The 17,554-nt window shown below is 46.0% G+C and overlaps 1 protein-coding gene and 1 long non-coding RNA gene across 8 annotated transcripts in view; one reads left to right on the top strand and one right to left on the bottom strand.

The window, feature by feature from the left end:
- Window positions 1–3,083: 3,083 nt before the first annotated feature.
- The window catches only part of LOC144698213 (uncharacterized), a 352,133-nt gene continuing 337,662 nt past the window's right edge, over window positions 3,084–17,554 (bottom strand). The window contains exons 1-3 of one of the 7 annotated variants that reach the window (XM_078570182.1): window positions 10,137–10,188; window positions 9,519–9,717; window positions 3,084–3,863 (exon numbers count right to left, since the gene is read on the bottom strand). In XM_078570182.1, the coding sequence (XP_078426308.1) occupies window positions 3,137–3,754 (618 nt within the window). In that variant the 5' untranslated portion in view covers window positions 3,755–3,863; window positions 9,519–9,717; window positions 10,137–10,188 and the 3' untranslated portion in view covers window positions 3,084–3,136. Of the gene's footprint in view, window positions 3,864–4,986; window positions 5,314–5,427; window positions 5,542–9,518; window positions 9,731–10,136; window positions 10,189–17,554 lie in introns of those variants that run through there. The other 6 variants (XM_078570187.1, XM_078570183.1, XM_078570181.1 and 3 more) reach the window with 6 other exon arrangements.
- LOC144696885 (uncharacterized) lies at window positions 12,461–17,512 on the top strand. The gene is made up of 3 exons (XR_013580269.1): window positions 12,461–12,545; window positions 14,585–14,701; window positions 17,328–17,512. It is a non-coding gene; the product is annotated as an uncharacterized LOC144696885 (long non-coding RNA).

Raw genomic sequence — 17,554 nt, 5'->3', positions numbered from 1 at the left:
AGAGGAGGAAAACTTTCAAAATCATACCATGCTGAATGTCAGTCCGGGCTGGGAGCCATTGGGTGGATGTGCAATGGGTGGATGAGTGTGTGAAGGAATGTTCAGTGAACAGGGAGGGAGAGGGGGTGTTGGTGCTGCTGGTGGGAAGTGTTCATTCTGAAGGAGTCCTACCTGAAACAGTGACCATTCATTTATCACTTTGAAATGATTGAGCCGCTGTGTATTTCCCCATTTTGTTCTTTCAGTTTTCCAGGATTTATATATTTTTTATTTCTACTGAAACATATTCTTGTAACACTGAAATCCAGAGAGTTTGAAGTCTGTTAAAGTCAATCCCCACTGAGTACGCAGGAGGACTCAACTGGTCCAAACTTTTTATGGTATCAATAAACAAAGATCTTACAAGGTGTCCATATGGGGAATTGATTTTCTCTGAGACCAGGGATGGCCAAACTATGTCCCAAAGTTCAGATTTGGGCCATGAGCCTGGGCTATCGGGCCCACATACATGGAGCACCATTACCAGATGTCCTTCATCCCCGGTTTTAATGTCCCCACCATTAGTGGCCATGCCTTCAGCTGCCTTGACCCTAAGCTCTGGAATTTCCTCCCTAAACCTCTCCACCTTTCTACTTCACTTTCCTCCTTTAAGACACTCTTTATAACTGACCTCTTTGACCAAGCTTTGGTCATCTGACCTAATATGTCCTTATGCTCCTGTGAAACTCTATGGGACATTTTATCATGTTAAAACCTCGATATAAATATAAGTTGTTGCATTTGTTGTTATAGTTCAGTCAGACCTGATCATTTTCTGAGTGAGTGAGTCTGTATCAATGTAACTCAGACAGACACAGCTTGTCGGAACAGATCTCGGGAGAAGGAAGCTCTGAACTGACCACTGGACTTCCTGTTCTGCACAATTGGGAAAATGTGAATGTTTCCAAATATTGAAAATTACTAATAAAGTCATTAAAGATGGTTTGTTGTTGTGAGCTGCATTATCTGGTAAAATTAGAGTGAAGGAGTGGGATTGATCCACAGCCTGAGTCACCAGCTTAAGGACAGGAGGAGAGGGAATCTGGAGAGGAGAAAAGAATAAGTAGGAGAATGGACACTGAATCTGGAACAATGAGAGGAGAGGAAGAGGAGTTTGTGGGACAGGGATTTATAGATTTGTGGGAATGAAAGGGAAAAATCTTTCATAGAAACTAGAATTATCTGCTGTGGATTTCTATCCTGTTTGGACAGTGATGGCTTTTGATGAGTATTTGCAGATGGGAAACACAATCCAGAAATCTCGACAAGATCTTGAGGAATCACTGAATTCATGTATGATTAAAGCAAAATACTGTGAATACCGGAAATCTGAAATAAAAACAGAAAATGCTGGAAAAGCTCAGTAGGCCTGGCAGTATCTGTGGACAGAGAAACAGAGATAACGTTTTGAGTCGGTATGACACTTCTCCAGAGAATTCATGCATAATTGGCCTCTGGTTATGGAGGGATAAATGTTTGTCCTGTTTATGGGAAAGATTTAAATCATCACTGTGACTGGAAAATTGTTGAGACACACAAAATGTTTTCAGTTAATGTCGTTGTGTGGAGTATGTTAATGAGAAATAAGAGGATCTTTTGGGGACACCAGAAGTATCTGTGGGAGTGGGAAGGGAAGAGATTACCAGTGATTCTCTGACTCTGATCACATAGAGAAGAACAGAACCAGGAGAGAGCAGCCCCACCCAGCCGGATGACAGTGGAGAGGTGATGGAACAGAATGATGTGGTCAACCTTGTCAAAGGCTGCAGACAGGTCGAGAGGGAGAGTTTAACCTTGTCACAGCCACATCGGATGTTTTTTTTATTCATTCATGGGATGTGGGCTTCGCTGGCTGGGCCAGAATTTATTGCCCATCCCTAGTTGCCCTGGAGAAGGTGGTGGTGAGCTGCCTTCTTGAACCACTGCAGTCCATGTGGTGTAGGTACACCTGCAGTGCTGTTAGTGAGGGAATTCCAGGATTTTGACCCAGTGACAGTGAAGGAACGGTGATATATTTCCAAGTCAGGATGGTGAGTGACTTGGAGAAGTTTCAGGTGGTGGTGTTCCCATGTGTCTGCTGCCCTTGTCCTTCTCGGTGGTAGTAGTCGTGGGTTGGAAGGTGCTGTCTAAGGAGCCTTGGTGAATTCCTGCAGTGCATCTTGCCAATGGTACACACAGCTGCTATCGTACATCAGTGGGGGAGGGAGTGAATGTCTGTGGATGTGGTGCCAATCAAGTGGGCTGCTTTGTCCTGGATGGTGTCCAGCTTCTTGAGTGTTGTGGGAGCTGCACTCATCCAGGCAAGTGGGGAGTATTCCAACACACTCCTGACTTGTACTTGTAGATGGTGGACAGGCTTTGTGGAGTCAGGAGGTGAGTTCTTCATCATTTGTAAATTTGGTAAGAGCTGTTTCAGTACTGTGGCAGGGCAGAAATCTGATTGGAGGAGGAATCATGGATACAGATATGGGAGGCGAAAAAATGTTCTCGGACTTTGGAGAGGAAAGGGAGGTTGGAGATTGGGAAGTAATTTGCAAGGATGATGGGGTCGTGTGTTTGTTTTTTGAAGGAGTGAGAGACAGTGCCTGAAGAGAGAGAACTGTTAACAAACTCAGTTAATATGGGGAAGTTGATTGATCAACAGTTCAGTGGGAACAGGATCGATAGACCAGGTGGGTCTCATGGACAGGATGAGACCTCAGAGGACATGAGAGGAGATTGGAGAGAAAGTAGAGAAAGATGAGAGTGCACGGCTGGGACAAGGGGGAACTTTAGAGGCAGTTTGGCCTTGTAGACTAGTGGAAGGGAGAGAATCAGCAGAGGCAGCTAATTGGATTGTCTCAATCTTGGTGATAGAGAAGATCCATGAGCTCCTCACACTTGTTGTTGGAGGTGAGGATGGAGGAGACAGGGGAGAGGCAGAGCCCTTCAAAAGGAACTAACTTATGTTAGAGATATTAAAAAGATTCAAAATACTGTGTTTAACACAAAACTGATTTATTTGACTTTTAGCCAGAATATTAGCCCCTATAACTGGACTGGAGAATATTAACATCAGTAAAAACAGACCCCAATGAACATCCTTCAATCCTGGTAATTATTTGTGAACTCGCTGGTGTCTTAGGAGACTGGATGAGGTGGTGAATCCCTTCCCACACTTGGGGCAGGTGAACGGCCTCTCCCCAGTGTGAACCCGCTGGTGTGTCAGCAGGTTGGATGATTGAGTGAATCCCTTCCCACACTCAGAGCAGGTGAATGGTCTCTCCCCAGTGTGAATTCGCTGGTGTACAATGAGTTGAGATGATCGCCTGAACCCAGTCCCACAGTGGGAGCATCTGTACGGTCTCTCGTCAGTGTGAACACGTTGATGGGACATCAGTTCCCCAAAACTTTTATAGCACTTCCCACAGTCTAGGCATCCAAAAGGTCTCTCTTCACTGTGAACTCGCTGGTGTGCCAGCAGGTGGGTTAAAATAGTGAATCCCTTCCCACACGTGGAGCAGGTGAATGGTCTTTCCCCAGTGTGAATGCGCCGATGCTTTTCCAGGTCAGACGGGCATCTGAATCCCTTCCCACAGTCCCCACATTTCCACGGCTTCTCCCTGTTGTGAATGCATTTATGTTCTGACAGACAAGACGATTGGCTGAAACCTCGTCCACACACAGAGCACATGTACAGTTTCTCTCCACTGCGGACGGTGCTTTCTCCTTCCATGTTCAAAATCCGATGATATCCAGGTTACGATAAATTGCGTGACTGCGTCAGATTCTGATGTGATGTTTGGTTTCCAGTTTCCCAACTGCAAATCCTCCCCTTCTAAACCCTGTGAAACTGATGTAGATCATAAAAAATGGAGTGAGAGAGAACCCACAAAAACACAAAGGCAGGTTGTGAAATTGAGCTGAATCAATCTGGTAATTTGTGGGGCTGACAATAGGAAAGAGTGACCATGAAAAGCTGTTTCATGAAAGGTGAAGGAGCATTTAATGCATCTTCAAGTCAACCAGAACTTTGACAGAATCTGCCAAACCTTCAGCCTCCCCTACCGAGAAGGAGCAGGGTAGAGGGTGTATGTGAACACCATCACTTCCAAGTTCCCCTCCAACTTGCACACTCTCCTGACTTGTTGGACATCCAGTACTGGATGAGCAGAAATTTCCTCCATTGAAATATTGGAAAGAGGGAAGCCATTATCTTCAGTTCCTACTACAAAATCCACTCCCCAGACACCAGCTCCATCCCTCTTGCAGTTCTCTAAGGCTGAACTAGGCTGTTCACAATCTTGTTGTCATATTTCAGCCCAAGCTGAGTTTCTGACTACAAATCACTAAAACCACCCATTTCCACCTCAGTAACATCGCCCAGCTGTGCCCCTGCCTCAGTTCATCTGCTGCTGAAACTCATCCATTCCTTTGTTCCCTCTAAACTGGACTATTCGAATGTGCAACTTTTTGGCCTCCCAGATGCAACTCCAGGGAAACTGGAGGTCACCCAAAACTCAGCTGCTCATGTTCTTACTCGCAGCAAGTCTTGTTCACCATCACCCCTGTGCTCGCTGACCGACATTGTGGGGATCTCCAGCCCTACAACCCTCCAGAATTATCTGCGATCATCTAATCGTGACCCACCCCCGGCTCCAATTCCTCCCTTGCGTCCACAATCTCCTCCAGCCTCCTGAGCTGCCTGTTTCACACCAGTCCGTCTCCACCAGCTGCACTGAGCATGCTCCAAGCACAGCCCGGCCCCCACGCTGGCGCTCTGGGTGCCTGTTCTCATTGGTGGGGGATTTTCTGACACATGGAGCACTCTGGGTAAACCAGCTGCCATCAAGACCAATTAGTGGACAGGCAATTATTTTCCCAGTTGGTAAAATGGAAGATCCATGGCAAGGGGGATATTGGACAGGAAGCACAATGAGGGGTTCAGACACTTTATTAAATACTCACAGCAGAAGCACATTAATCTGATTGGAGATCACTTCCTCACTAGCAGCCAGCGGTGTGAAGCCTCCTGAGATTCCGGTCCCTTTCCCGTCAGTATTTCCAGGAGCTGGGACACAGAAAAGAGTCTCAGTAAAATCCAGGACTTATTTGTTCACTGTTTTAAAATGGGTCTGGGCTCACACTCGAAGTTTGTGCAGCCTGTGACTCCCTGGGATTATTAACCCTCCCCCTCCAGACCCTTGGGGCTCTCGATTGTTTCTCAATGTCCTCCTGGTCCTGTGATTCCCTGAGTTTATTAACCCTCCCCCTCCAGACCCTTTGGGCTCTCTATTGTTGGACTCTCTATTGCTTTTCAATGTCCTCCTGGCCTTGTTGTATCTGATCCAATAAAAACCCTCCTTACATCACACAGGGAACAGCTTTAGACATGTTCTGACTTTTCACCTCAATCTTATTCTGCTGAATGATCTCACTGACCGTTCCCTTTCTCTCAATCAGTCCGTCCACCATCTCTTTTCTGGATTTCACTCCTTCTTGTCGTTCCAGGATTTCATCTCTCTGCCTTTTATTTCTTTTACTGAAGATTCCTGTCCATTGCTGCCTCACAGCCTCGTCCTGTTCCCAAATATTCTCCATGTCTAAGTGCTTCCCAGCGGCCGTGCCAGCCGTGGCCCCTATTCCAGCCCAGTCACTGATCCCTCTCTTCCCTCCACCCTTTTTACTGGTGTCACTATCACAGGGACGATCGCGGTGTTTTCCCAAAACTGCCTTAACACCGGGGTCTTGGCTACTGGGTGGTCATAGTCCACCCATCTCTCTCCCTGCATTCTGACTTATGAAATCCCTGGATAATTCCCTTATCATCCAAACATCAAGGTCCTAGTAGATGGGATGACATAACCTTGGGGACGGGTGTGTGGTGTTCAGGAACTATTTTAAATCTTGTATCATCATATAGGCTTTGTGAGTACGGGTGATGATTAAACCATTTGTGGGATCGATTTCTTATGGCAGGGCAGATTGAGGGGTAGTCAGTGAAGCATATGGGGTCTTGGGCATCAGATATAGAGGCACTGAGTACAAAAACAGGGAAGTGCACCAACAGAGAGTTGTGAGGATCTGGAACTCTCTCCCTGAAACGATGCTGGAACCTGATTGTGTGTGTAGACTCCACCCATTCATCCTATCTACCCTGTCGGTTCCAATTAATATCCCGAAAACTTTGATCAAATCAGGTCTTAATCTTCTAAATTCCAGGCATTACAACCCTCACAGTGAGGTGATGGATTTTATCAGGAGGAATAGGGAGAGGGAAGATATAATTCATGACGCTGCTCTAAAGAGTGTGCAGGGACAGAGGGACCTGGGTGTTCATGGCTTTGATCTCTGAAGGTGAAAGAATGTATTAAGAGAGTGGTTAGCACAGCAGATTGGATCTTGAGCTTCATAAGTGGTGGTTTTGAGAGCAAAAACAGGGAAGTTATGCTGAATTTTTATAAAGCTCTGGTTAGGCCACAATTTGAGAATTGCATCCAGTTCTGGTCACCTCACTTCAGGAAGGACGTGAAGGTCCTTGAGAAGGTGCAGAGGAGATTTACCAGAATGGTTCCTGCAAAGGAGGCTGAGGGGAGATTGATAGAGGTGTACAAGATTGTGGCAGGTTTAGATATGGTGGACAAAGAAAAGCTGTTCTCATCAGCTGATCGTACAAGGACTCAAGGACAGAGATTTAAGGTTTTGGGTAAAAGGTATGGGATATGTGAGGAAGAATATTTTTACACAGTGAGTGGGAATGACCTGGAGCTTACTGCCTACGAAGGGGTGGAAATGGACATGATGAATGATTTCAAAAGGAAATTGGACAGAAGCATGAGGGAAATAAACTTGCAAGGATACAGGGATAGAGCAGGGGAAAGGGACTGATTGGATTGCTCTACATAGCTGGCATGGACTCAATGGGCCTAATGGCCTCCTCTGTGTCATAATGACTCTGTGACTCTTTTATGTAATCTCATTCTGTAACTTAACCCTTGGTGCTCAGATCACTCAGATAAATCTGTGCTACACTCCCTCTAAGGCCATTCTATCCTTCCTGGTGTTTGTTGCCCAGAACTGAACGCAGTTCTCCAGGACAAAAACAAAAATAAAAATACCTGGAAAAACTCAGCAGGACTGGCAGCATCTGCGGAGAGGAACACAGTTAACGTTTTGAGTCCGTATGACTCTTCAACAGAACTAAGGAAAAATAGAAGAGAGGTGAAATATAAGTTGGTTTAAGGGGTGGGAATGGGACAGGTAGAGCTGAATAGAGGGCCACTGATAGGTGGAGATAGCCAAAAGATGTCATAGACAAAAGGACAAAGAGGTGTTGACGGTGGTGATATTAGCTAAGAAATGTGCTAATAGGTGACATTAAGGGTAGAAAGCAGGACAAGCAAGGTACAGATAGCCCTAGTGGGGGTGGGGTGGGGGGAAGGGATCGAAATAGGCTAAAAAGTAGAGATAAAACAATGGATGGAAATACATTTAAAAATAATGGAAATAGGTGGGAAAAGGAAAATCTATATAAATTATTGGAAAAAAGGGGGATTGGAAAGGGGGTGGGGATGGAGGAGTGGGTTCATAATCTTAAGTTGTTGAACTCAATATTCAGTCTGGAAGGCTGTAAAGTGCCTAGTCGGAAGAAGAGGTGCTGTTCCTCCAGTTTGCGTTGAGCTTAACTGGAACAATGCAGCAGGCCAAGGACGGACATGTGGGCATGACAGCAGGGTGGAGTGTTGAAATGGCAAGCGACAGGGAGGTCTGGGTCATGCTTACAGACAGACCGAAGGTGTTCCGCAAAGAGGTCACCCAGTCTGTGTTTGGTCTCTCCAATGTAGAGGAAACCGCATTGGGAGCAGCGAATGCACTAGACTAAATTGAGGTAAGTGCAAGTGAAATGCTGCTTCACTTGAAAGGAGTGCTTGGGCCCTTGGACGGTGAGGAGAGGGGAAGTAAAGGGGCAGGTGTTGCACCTTCTGCGGTTGCATGGGAAGGTGCCGTGGGAGGGGGTTGAGGTGTAGGGGGTGATGGAGGAGTGGACCAGGGTGTCACAGAGGGAACGATCCCTGCAGAATGCCGCCGGGGGGGTGAAGGGAAGATGTGTTTGGTGGTGGCATCATGCTGGAGTTGGCGGAAATGGCGGAGGATGATCCTTTGAATGCGGAGGCTGGTGGGGTGATAAGTGAGGACAAAGGGGACACTATCATGGTTCTGGGAGGGAGGAGAAGGCGTGAGGGTGGATGCGCGGGAGATGGGCCGGACACGGTTGAGGGCCCTTTCAACCACCATGGGTGGAAAACCTCGGTTAAGGAAGAAGGAAGACATGTCAGAGGAACTGTTTTTGAAAGTGGCATCATCAGAACAGATGCGACGGAGGCAAAGGAACTGAGAGAATAGGATGGAGTCCTTATAGGAAGCAGGGTGTCAGGAGCTGTAGTCAAGGTAGCTGTGGGAGTCGGTAGGCTTGTAATGGATATTGGTGGACAGTCTATCACCAGAAATTGAGACAGAGAGGTCAAGGAAGGGAAGGGAAGTGTCAGAGATCAACCATGTGAAAATGATAGAGGGGTGGAAATTGGAAGCAAAATTAATAAATTTTTCCAGGTCCAGACGAGAGCATGAAGCAGCAGCAAAGCAGTCATCGATGTACCAGAGAAAGAGTTTTGGGAGGGGGCCGGAGTAGGACTGGAACAAGGAATGTTCCACATACCCCATAAAGAGACAGGCATAACTGGGGCCCATGTGGGTACCCATAGCCACACCTTTTATTTGGAGGAAGAGAGAAGAGTTTAAGGAGAAATTGTTCAGTGAGGGAACAAGTTCAGCCAGATGGAGGAGAGTAGTGGTGGATGGGGATTGTTCGGGCCTCTGTTCGAGGGAGAAGTGGAGAGCCCTCAGACCATCCTGGTGGGGGATGGAGGTGTAGAGGGATTGGACGTCCATGGTGAAGAGGAGGCGGTTGGAGCCAGGGAACTGGAAATTGTTGATATGATGTAGGGTGTCAGAGGAATCGCGGATGTAGGTGGGAATGGACTGGACAAGGGGAGAGAGAATGGAGTCAAGATAGCAAGAAATGAGTTCCATGGGGCAGGAACAGGCTGACACGATCGGTCTGCTGGGACAGTCCTGTTTGTGGATTTTGGATAGGAGGTAGAAGCGGGCTGTCCGAGGTTGGGAAACTATGAGGTTGGAAGCTGTGGAAGGAAGATCTCCAGAGGAGATGAGGTCAGTAACAGTCCTGGAAACAATGGCTTGATGTTCAGTGGTGGGGTCATGGTCCAGGGGCAGGTAGGAGGAAGTGTCTGCGAGTTGACGCTGAGCCTCTGCGAGGTAGAGTTCAGTGCACCAGACAACAACAGCACCACCCTTGTCAGCAGGTTTGCTGACAACATCAGGGTTGGACATGAGAGAAGGAGTGCGGCAAGTTCAGAGAAAGACAGGTTAGAGTGGGTGAGAGGAGCAGAGAAATTGAGACGACTGATGTGTGCTCTAACCAGGGTTTGTGTGTCTCGGTGCTTTTCCAGTCACACTGATACCTGAAATCTTCTCCCACAGACAGTTGAGACAATCCTTTTCCTTTCCACATTCAAAGGGCGATGATATTCAGGTCCTGATGAATCGGGTGAGTCTGTCAGATCTTGATGTGATGCTTGATTTGAGTTTCCCGTCTGTCAATCTTCCACTTCCAGTAACCTGTATGTTTATGGAAACCATCACTGTAATTCCAGGATAGAAATTGAAGAGAGAAACATTTCTCTTGGTTGGAATTTGCTGTGTGTAAATCCTCCCCTTCTAACCCCCTGTAAAAGGACTTTCCAAAGCCCACCCCTGTCAGTCCAGGATAGAAAATCACAACATTCTCTCCTCCTGCTGACAGGGACAGGGATGTCCGCGCATGCGCCCTGCTGCACATTGACCCCGCTCAAGATGGCGGCCGTTCAGCCGGACCTCTAACCCAAAGGAATTCACGAGCTCTCGCGCCCCGTCCCGTGTAAATAGGATCGGTAGGTTTTTAGTCGGGATTTGAGGCCTCCACCGGGTGTTTATGAAGCCTCCCCGTCCACTCCGCTAGCTCTAATCCTCTCCACCCACCCACTGGCTCCATAACTCACCCTCACGCGATTGTTTCTCCCTTCTCCGCCTAACTCCAGGCACAACCCGCACTGCGCATGCCCCAGTCAGTGACCGCACTGCGCAGGCTCCGGTTACAGCCCAGCAATACACCTGCGCAGAAAGCGGCTGTGGTCTGGATAGGTCACATTCTTCTCCGCGGAGAATGCTGGGTAAACGCCCCGCCATTGAAAGACATCGCTGTTGAAAATCATGCTTTATTTCGTCTTCCGATTTAAATTGGAGCCATTAGGGCCAAGAGATAACTTATTAAAATCAAATCACACAACAACCAAACTGCACGGGCCCTCCACCATATTTCTGTCTTAATCCCTTTTCATACCCAGAGCAGATGAATGGCCTCTCCCTCGTGTGAACTCACTGGTGTGTCAGCAGGCTGGAGGACAGAGTGAATCCCCCCCACACTTGGAGCATTGTGAATGCGCTGGTGAGTCAGCAGATCTATTTTGCTTTTAAAGCTCTTCTCACAGTTGGAACATCTAAAAAGCCTTGTGTCAGAGTGAACATGTTGGTGTGAGGTGAGGTGGGTTAGTTGAGTGAATCCCTTCCCACATTAAGGGCAGATGAATGGCCCCTCCCCAGTATGAACTCGCTGGTGAGTCAGCAGATTAATTTTGCTTTTAAAGCTCCTCTCACAATTGGAACAGTTAAAAACTCTCTTATCTGAGTGAACACGTTGGTATGCAGTGAGGTGGGATAGTGGAGTGAATCCCTTCCCATATTCGGATGACCTCTCCCCAGTGTGACTGTGTCGATGAATTTCCATCACAGACGGAGTTCTGAATCCCCTCCCACAGTCCCAACATTTCCATGGTTTCTCTGTGGTGTGGTTTCCTTGTGTCTCCCCAGGTTGGATGACAAGATGAAGCCTTGTTCACACACAACAAACACATGTACAGTTTACCCCTGCACCCCGACACTGTGAATTGGATGGTGTTTTTTCAGGCTGTGTAGCTGGTTCTCTTTCCACAGTCAGTTCACTGGAACACTCTCACTCGGGTGTGTGTGCCTCAGGATTTTTCAATCACACTTATTTTTAAGATCTTTTTCCACTGGCAGAACGTTGCTCCTTCCACATTTAAAGGCTGATGATATTCAGGTCCTGATGAACTGAGTGACCCTGTCAGATTTTGATGTGATGTTTGGTTTGAGGTTTCTGTCTGTAAATCATCCCTCACTGCTAGCCTGTAAAAGGAGCTTACAGTGTCAGTGTCACAATCAGTGCGGGATAAAATTCACCTGCTGTGGGTGTGGGAAGGGATTCACTCAGACATCCAACTGGATGAGACACCAACGCATTCACAAGTGACTGCAAGGACTGGCTTCTGCTATCATTGTTTCTGTTCATCACACCCAGGGCAGAACCATGTTCATCCTGAGAGTCAGTGCTTGTTTCTGATAGTAATAGCCTCTCTAACTTGGCTGGAGTTTAATATTCTGGGTAAATATGAAATCAATCAGCTTTGTTTTGAAACTATTGTTCTGGATTTTTGTCTTTCCCACCTGAGTGTTTAACATCACCTGGCTGGAGCTCCATACGGCAGGAACAGAACTTCAGCCTGGACACAGTCCAGGAGCACGATCACCATTCACATCTTGTCCCTGTTGGATAAAATCAAACACAGTATTTATTCTCCATCTGGTTATCTGACTTTTTCATTTTGTACAGTTTGCACTGATCTTCATGGTAACTCAGATATTGTGTTCCCTTCTCTCGTTTCCAATTCGCTAATATAAGATTTGCTTTTCCCAATCTATCCAGAACATCAAATGGACTTTCCCAATTAGCTTTCTAATCCCACCCCTTTTCACAATGCTTTTAACATAACTTCATCTCACATTGAATAATTAAAGTAATGGGTGGGGTGGTTCTCCCTGGAGGTGTTGAGACGGGCAGCACCATCTTCTCCACTGCCTTTAGCAGGGAGAATGCTGAGGTTTGTTGGAGGTTCTGGAGAAACTGGTCCAGAGCCTGTCGAGTAGCAATGAGGAGTGGGACCCCGGGAGGATTCACAATCTGGATTGGCCGACCTATCATGGGCCGTGACCAGGACTGAACAAGAGGGGAGTGAATGGTTAAGACACCAGGCAAGGCAGTGACCCAGTTATTGACCTTGACTAGATCATCAGCTCCATTCATGACAGATTTTTCAGTGTCATTTCTATAATTCTCGACGATCCCACTGGACTCTGGGTGGTAGGGGATGTGGAAATGTTATTGCACACCCATAAGATCACAGAGCTTCTGCATTACTTCTGCTGTGAAATGCAAACCATTATCATTCTTTATCCTTTTCAGAAAGTCCTATCTGGTAAAGATCTGTTTCCAGAAGATTTTAGCTGTAGTGACTGCATCATTTTTACAGAAAGGGAATCCTTCAATCCACTAGGTAAACATTCCATTAGCTACGAGGATATACTGGTCTCATCCTTTTACTGTGGGTAGTGGGCCTGTATCATAAATCTGCAATGTTCCTCAGGGCCATCATTCAGATAGGATATGGCCATTGGGACCTTTCATTTTGCAGGGCCGGATTAATTTGGACAGAGTTGAGAAACACAGGTCTGGGTGCATGCTCAGCCACCAATCGTAAATAGCTCTGAAAGGACAACCTTGGGGGAGGATCATATGGCAGGAACAGAACTTCACCCTGGACACAGTCCAGGAGCACGAGCACCATTTACATCGTGTTCCAGTTGGATAAAATCAAACACAGTATTTATTCTCCAAGGGCTCTAAAGGGAAACATGCTCCCTATTTGATCCCTGAACAAAACTAATTATTTTCTGAGACCCTATTCAAATTGAGGCCACCCTTGTGATAGAAAACCTAATCATGTAGGATGGGTGAGTCCTTATTAGCTGCGAGGGATGAAGGAAAGTCTTTCCTATGGTGTACAACCTCTTCTCCTGCTCCTACTTTCTATGTTTCTATCGTTCAAAGAGCCAGCACAGGCATGGTGGACAGAATGGTTTCCATCTGTGCTGTATCATTCTATAAAACGGCGAATATTCAGTATCAGGAGATAGCGAGGGAAAGCTAGAGCAACCAGTGACTGTAGGATTGAAGCCAGGCAAAGTGAGAACCTTCAGAGGTGATAGAGAGAGGGAAACCAATGGGAAACGTTCTAAAATCTCAGGGCGTTTCCACAGGAGAGCAGATGTTTAAATCACTTTTAGAAATGGAACATAGCAGCGCACAGATTCAAGGGATTTTTTAAATTAATTTATCTCAATTGCGCAACAAAATGATTTTCTTTTCTGTGTTTGGATATTACAAAGGCGCTGCTATTACCCAGGATTCCCTGCGGGTGTGAATGTGCTCTATTCTCTCTGCAGGAGGCTAATACGCAGGCGCAGCGCTGACTTATCTGGAGCATGCGCAGTCTCACTTTGCTCGGAGCCGTGCGAATGCGGGAGGATTTTGGCGATGGGCGAGTGCGGGTGGAAGGAACACAGCCTGGAAGTGAGGGTGGGGAGGGAGATGTAAGGAAATGCAAAACCCGATGTAGGTATCAAGCCCCAAATAAAATCTTGCTGGTCCCGAGTCTACAGCTCCGAGGCGTTTCTCCGCGAACATCTTGCTTCAGCGGCAGCAGTGCGCATGCGGGATCATATTAGTGACGTAACGGGGCGGGATCATATTAGTGACGTAACGGGGCTTCAGGGTCCCAGTGCCCAGGAGTGAAAATCATTCCCTCGTTGATTTTACGCCCACTTTGTGCACAAGAGCTAATGACAGGCCCAGATTAGAGGATGGGCAATATGCTGCAGGATGCATGGGTGGATGTCTGAAGAAAAATGAGAGCATCAGAATTAGGAGCACCCATTCGGCCCATCAAGGTTGCTTCCCCTCTTAGTAATGTCATGGCTGTTTAGCCTTGAATATGTTCAATGACCAGCCTCCACTGCTCACTGGGGAAGAGAATTCAAAAGACTGACAATCCTCAGAGGGAAGGAATTTCTCCTCCTCAGTGTTAAATGGGAGATCCTTTGTTTTTAAACTGTGGCCCCTGATTCTAGATCCTTCTGTGAGGGAAAACATCTTCTCAGTGTCTATCCTGTCAAGCTACCTCGGAATCTTGCATGCTTCAATAAGATCACCTCTCATTCTTTTAAACTCCAATGAGTATAGGCACAACCTGCTCAACTTTCCCTCAGAAGATAAATATCCTCATTCCAAACCTTCTCAGAATTGCTTCCAATGCACCTATGCCCTTGTTTAAGTAATCCTGGGCAAGAGAGGGGTCCCTTGAATTGTTGTGAATTTCTATCCTAGACTGACAGTGATGGATTTTGGACACTCCTTTTCCAGCGGGTTAGAAGGGGAGGATTTACACACAGCAAACTCAAACCAAGAGAAATGTTTGTCTCTTCTGATTTTCTAACCTCGACTGTTGCTTATATCTTTTGTAATCTCCCTTTACAGGGAGTTAGAAGATTTCAAAACTGCCAGATTTTTCTCTGACTCCGGTGCTTCTGATATCTTTCCAGCTGCAGACTCCAGCAGGATATTTTAATATTGAAAACTGAAATTGTTTCAGAGGTGTGTATTATTGAAGATTCATTGACAATTTAGAACTTTTAGTGCTGTGCTGTGGTTACATTGCTCTGGAGCTGGTGTGGCTCCTTTTCTGTGGATCTGAATCCATGCCCATCTATCCTTCTGTTTCACCTCTACTGTCCTCAATCCCTGCCATTGTGTAATTTCCTCTGCCTTGAGCAATGGATATCTTTTAACCATGTTTGGTGCTTTACTGCTATTCCTACCAGCTGTGTCTAAATGAGGTTTCCACTGCTGCTCATCCCCTGTCTATTCACTGCTGATTTACCAGTTTTATCTTCCCATGGTCAGGAATTGTTTTTCCTGCATTAGAGATCATTTATCTTCTTCTGAGCTTAAATTGACCATCAAATTCTGCTCCAGTTTTATTCCCCTTAATTCATTCTGCACATCCTGAAACATTAACTCTCTTTGCCTTCCTTTAGTTACTGCCTACTCTTATGAGTATTTCCAGCACTTGCTCATCATTTTTGAGATTTCCAGCAACTGCATTATTTTGTTTTTGTTTGATTGTAGGTGTTGCTCACAGAATCGAGTCTAGAAACAGAGATGAACTAATTAGGAACTGAATTGTATTGGGGTGAGTGTTTGTTCCAGAGCTTGGCCTCTGGCCTCCAGTGTTGGACTTTTTTCATGCAGTCCAAGAATGATTACAAAACAGAAGGAGGCCATTTCACCCATTGTGCTGGCTCTTTGCAAGAGCAAATCAACCAGTCCCACTCCCCTGCCCTTTCTTCGCAGCCCAACTTTTTCTCTCCAGGTGCTTATCCAATTTTCTTTTCAAAGCCTTTGTTGCATCAGTTTGAGCTGTTGCAGAGATAGAGGAGAAGAGATACCTGGGTTTGACCCTGAGGACAATGGAACCCAGTCAGGCCCAGAAAATTCCAATGTGAAATTGTCAAAGGAGGTAGTTTCTAGGGAAATCGGGTTATTGAACAGACACTGTACAATATAAAAACGTATTGTTTTAGAAACAAATATTTCCATGGATGTTTTTAACCTGCTTTGCAAATATATATATTTTAAAAGTTTAAATGGGATTTTGGTGTCATTTGGTGTCATTAACAAGACCAGCAGCAGATATTACCCATCCCCAGTTACCTGTGGAGGAGATGATGTTTGACCTTCTTGAACCGCTGCAGTCTGTGTGGTGAAGGTGCTGCCATAATGCTGTTAGGTCAGGAGTTACAGGTGATTCACCCAGTAATGATGAAGGAACAGTGATAAATGTCCAAATCAGCAACAACAAACTGTATTTCTATCGCATCTTTAACAAAATAAAATTTCCAAGGCATTTCACAGAAATGTTAGAAAGCAACATTTGACATCCACATAAGTGGATATTAGGGCAGGTGGCGAAAGGTTGGGTTAAATAGGTTTTAAGGAGTGTCTTAAAGTAGAAAATTGAGATGGAGAGGCAGGGAGGTTTTTGGAGGAAATTCCAGAGCTCATGGCCTTGGAATCTGAAGGTGCAACCACCAAAGTGGCACAGTTAAAATCAGGAATGCTCAGGGGGTGGGAATTAGATGAATGCAGATATTGTGGAGGGTTGTGAGACTGGAGCAGATTACAGAGATAGGGAGGGGCCATGAAGGAAATTGAAAATAAGGATGAGAATTTGAGCATTTAGGTTCTTCTTAACCGGAAACCTTTGTAGGTCATCAAGCACAATGGCGATGGGTGAACAAGACTTGGTGCGAGTATGGAAGTGGAAAGCAGAGTTTTGGATGGTGGAGTTGAATCTGGGAGCCCAGCTGGGAGTCCATTAGAATAGTTAAGTCTAGAGGTGACAGAGGAATGGTTGAGAGTTTCAGCAGCAGGTGAGCTGAGACTAGGATGGAGCCGGGTGATGTTACTGAGGTGGAAATAGGCAGTCTGTCTGATGATGTGGATGCGTGTTGCAAGCTCATCTTGGGGTGAAATATTACACTGAAGTTTTGAACAGTCTGGTTCAGCTTCAGACAGTTGCCAGTGAGAAGGATGGAGTCAGTGGCTGGGAAATGGAGTTTGTAGCTCAGTCCATAGCACCCTCGCCTTTGAATCAGAGGGTTGTGGGTTCATGTCCCACTCCTGGAAAACCAAGAATTGTGATTGTACTCGAAAGAAGTTGCAATCTGTGACTGTTGGTAACTCGAAAGAGTTTCCCAGTATTTATATGCAAGAAATTTCTGTTCATCCAATACTGGATATCAGACAAGTCAGGATAGTGTGTGACTTGGAGGTGATGGTATGCACATACATATGCTTCCCTGGTCCTTCTAGGTGGTGGGAAGTTAGTGGTTTGGGAGATTTTGTTAGAGTTATGGTCAAACTGTAGGTATATAAAATCCCTCTCCTTCACCCACTGTCTTTATCACCTCTCTCTGTCTCTCCTACCATGGAGGCCAGAGTCTTGCATAGGCCCAGTCTAGTTGGAAAGTTCACTTCCCTGAAGGACATCAGTGAACCAGTTAGGTTTTTATGACAATCCAGCAGTTTTCATGGTCACTTTTTCCTAGTGCCGGCCCCACAAATTACTAGATTCATTCCGCTCAATTTCACAATCTGCCTTTGTGTTTTAGTGGGTTCTCTCTCACTCTCTTTTCTCTGTTTTAAATTAAATTTACAGGGTATTAGAAGGAGAGGATTCAGTCAGGAAACTGAAACCAAATATCACTTCAGAATCTGATGGAGTCGCCCAATTTATTGTAACCTGAATATCGTTGGATTTTGAACATGGAAGGAAAAAGCTCAGTTTGCAGCAGAGAGAAACAGTACACGTGCTCTGTGTGTGGACGAGGCTTCAGCAGATCATCTGACCTGTCGAGACATAAACGCAGCCAGAATGGGGAGAAA

This window comes from Cetorhinus maximus, chromosome 23, assembly GCF_964194155.1.
Source record: "Cetorhinus maximus chromosome 23, sCetMax3.hap1.1, whole genome shotgun sequence".
In the NCBI taxonomy this organism is placed as follows: domain Eukaryota; kingdom Metazoa; phylum Chordata; class Chondrichthyes; order Lamniformes; family Cetorhinidae; genus Cetorhinus; species Cetorhinus maximus.
Note: the sequence above shows the minus strand (reverse complement) of the source record. Positions and strands in the feature narration are given on the sequence as shown.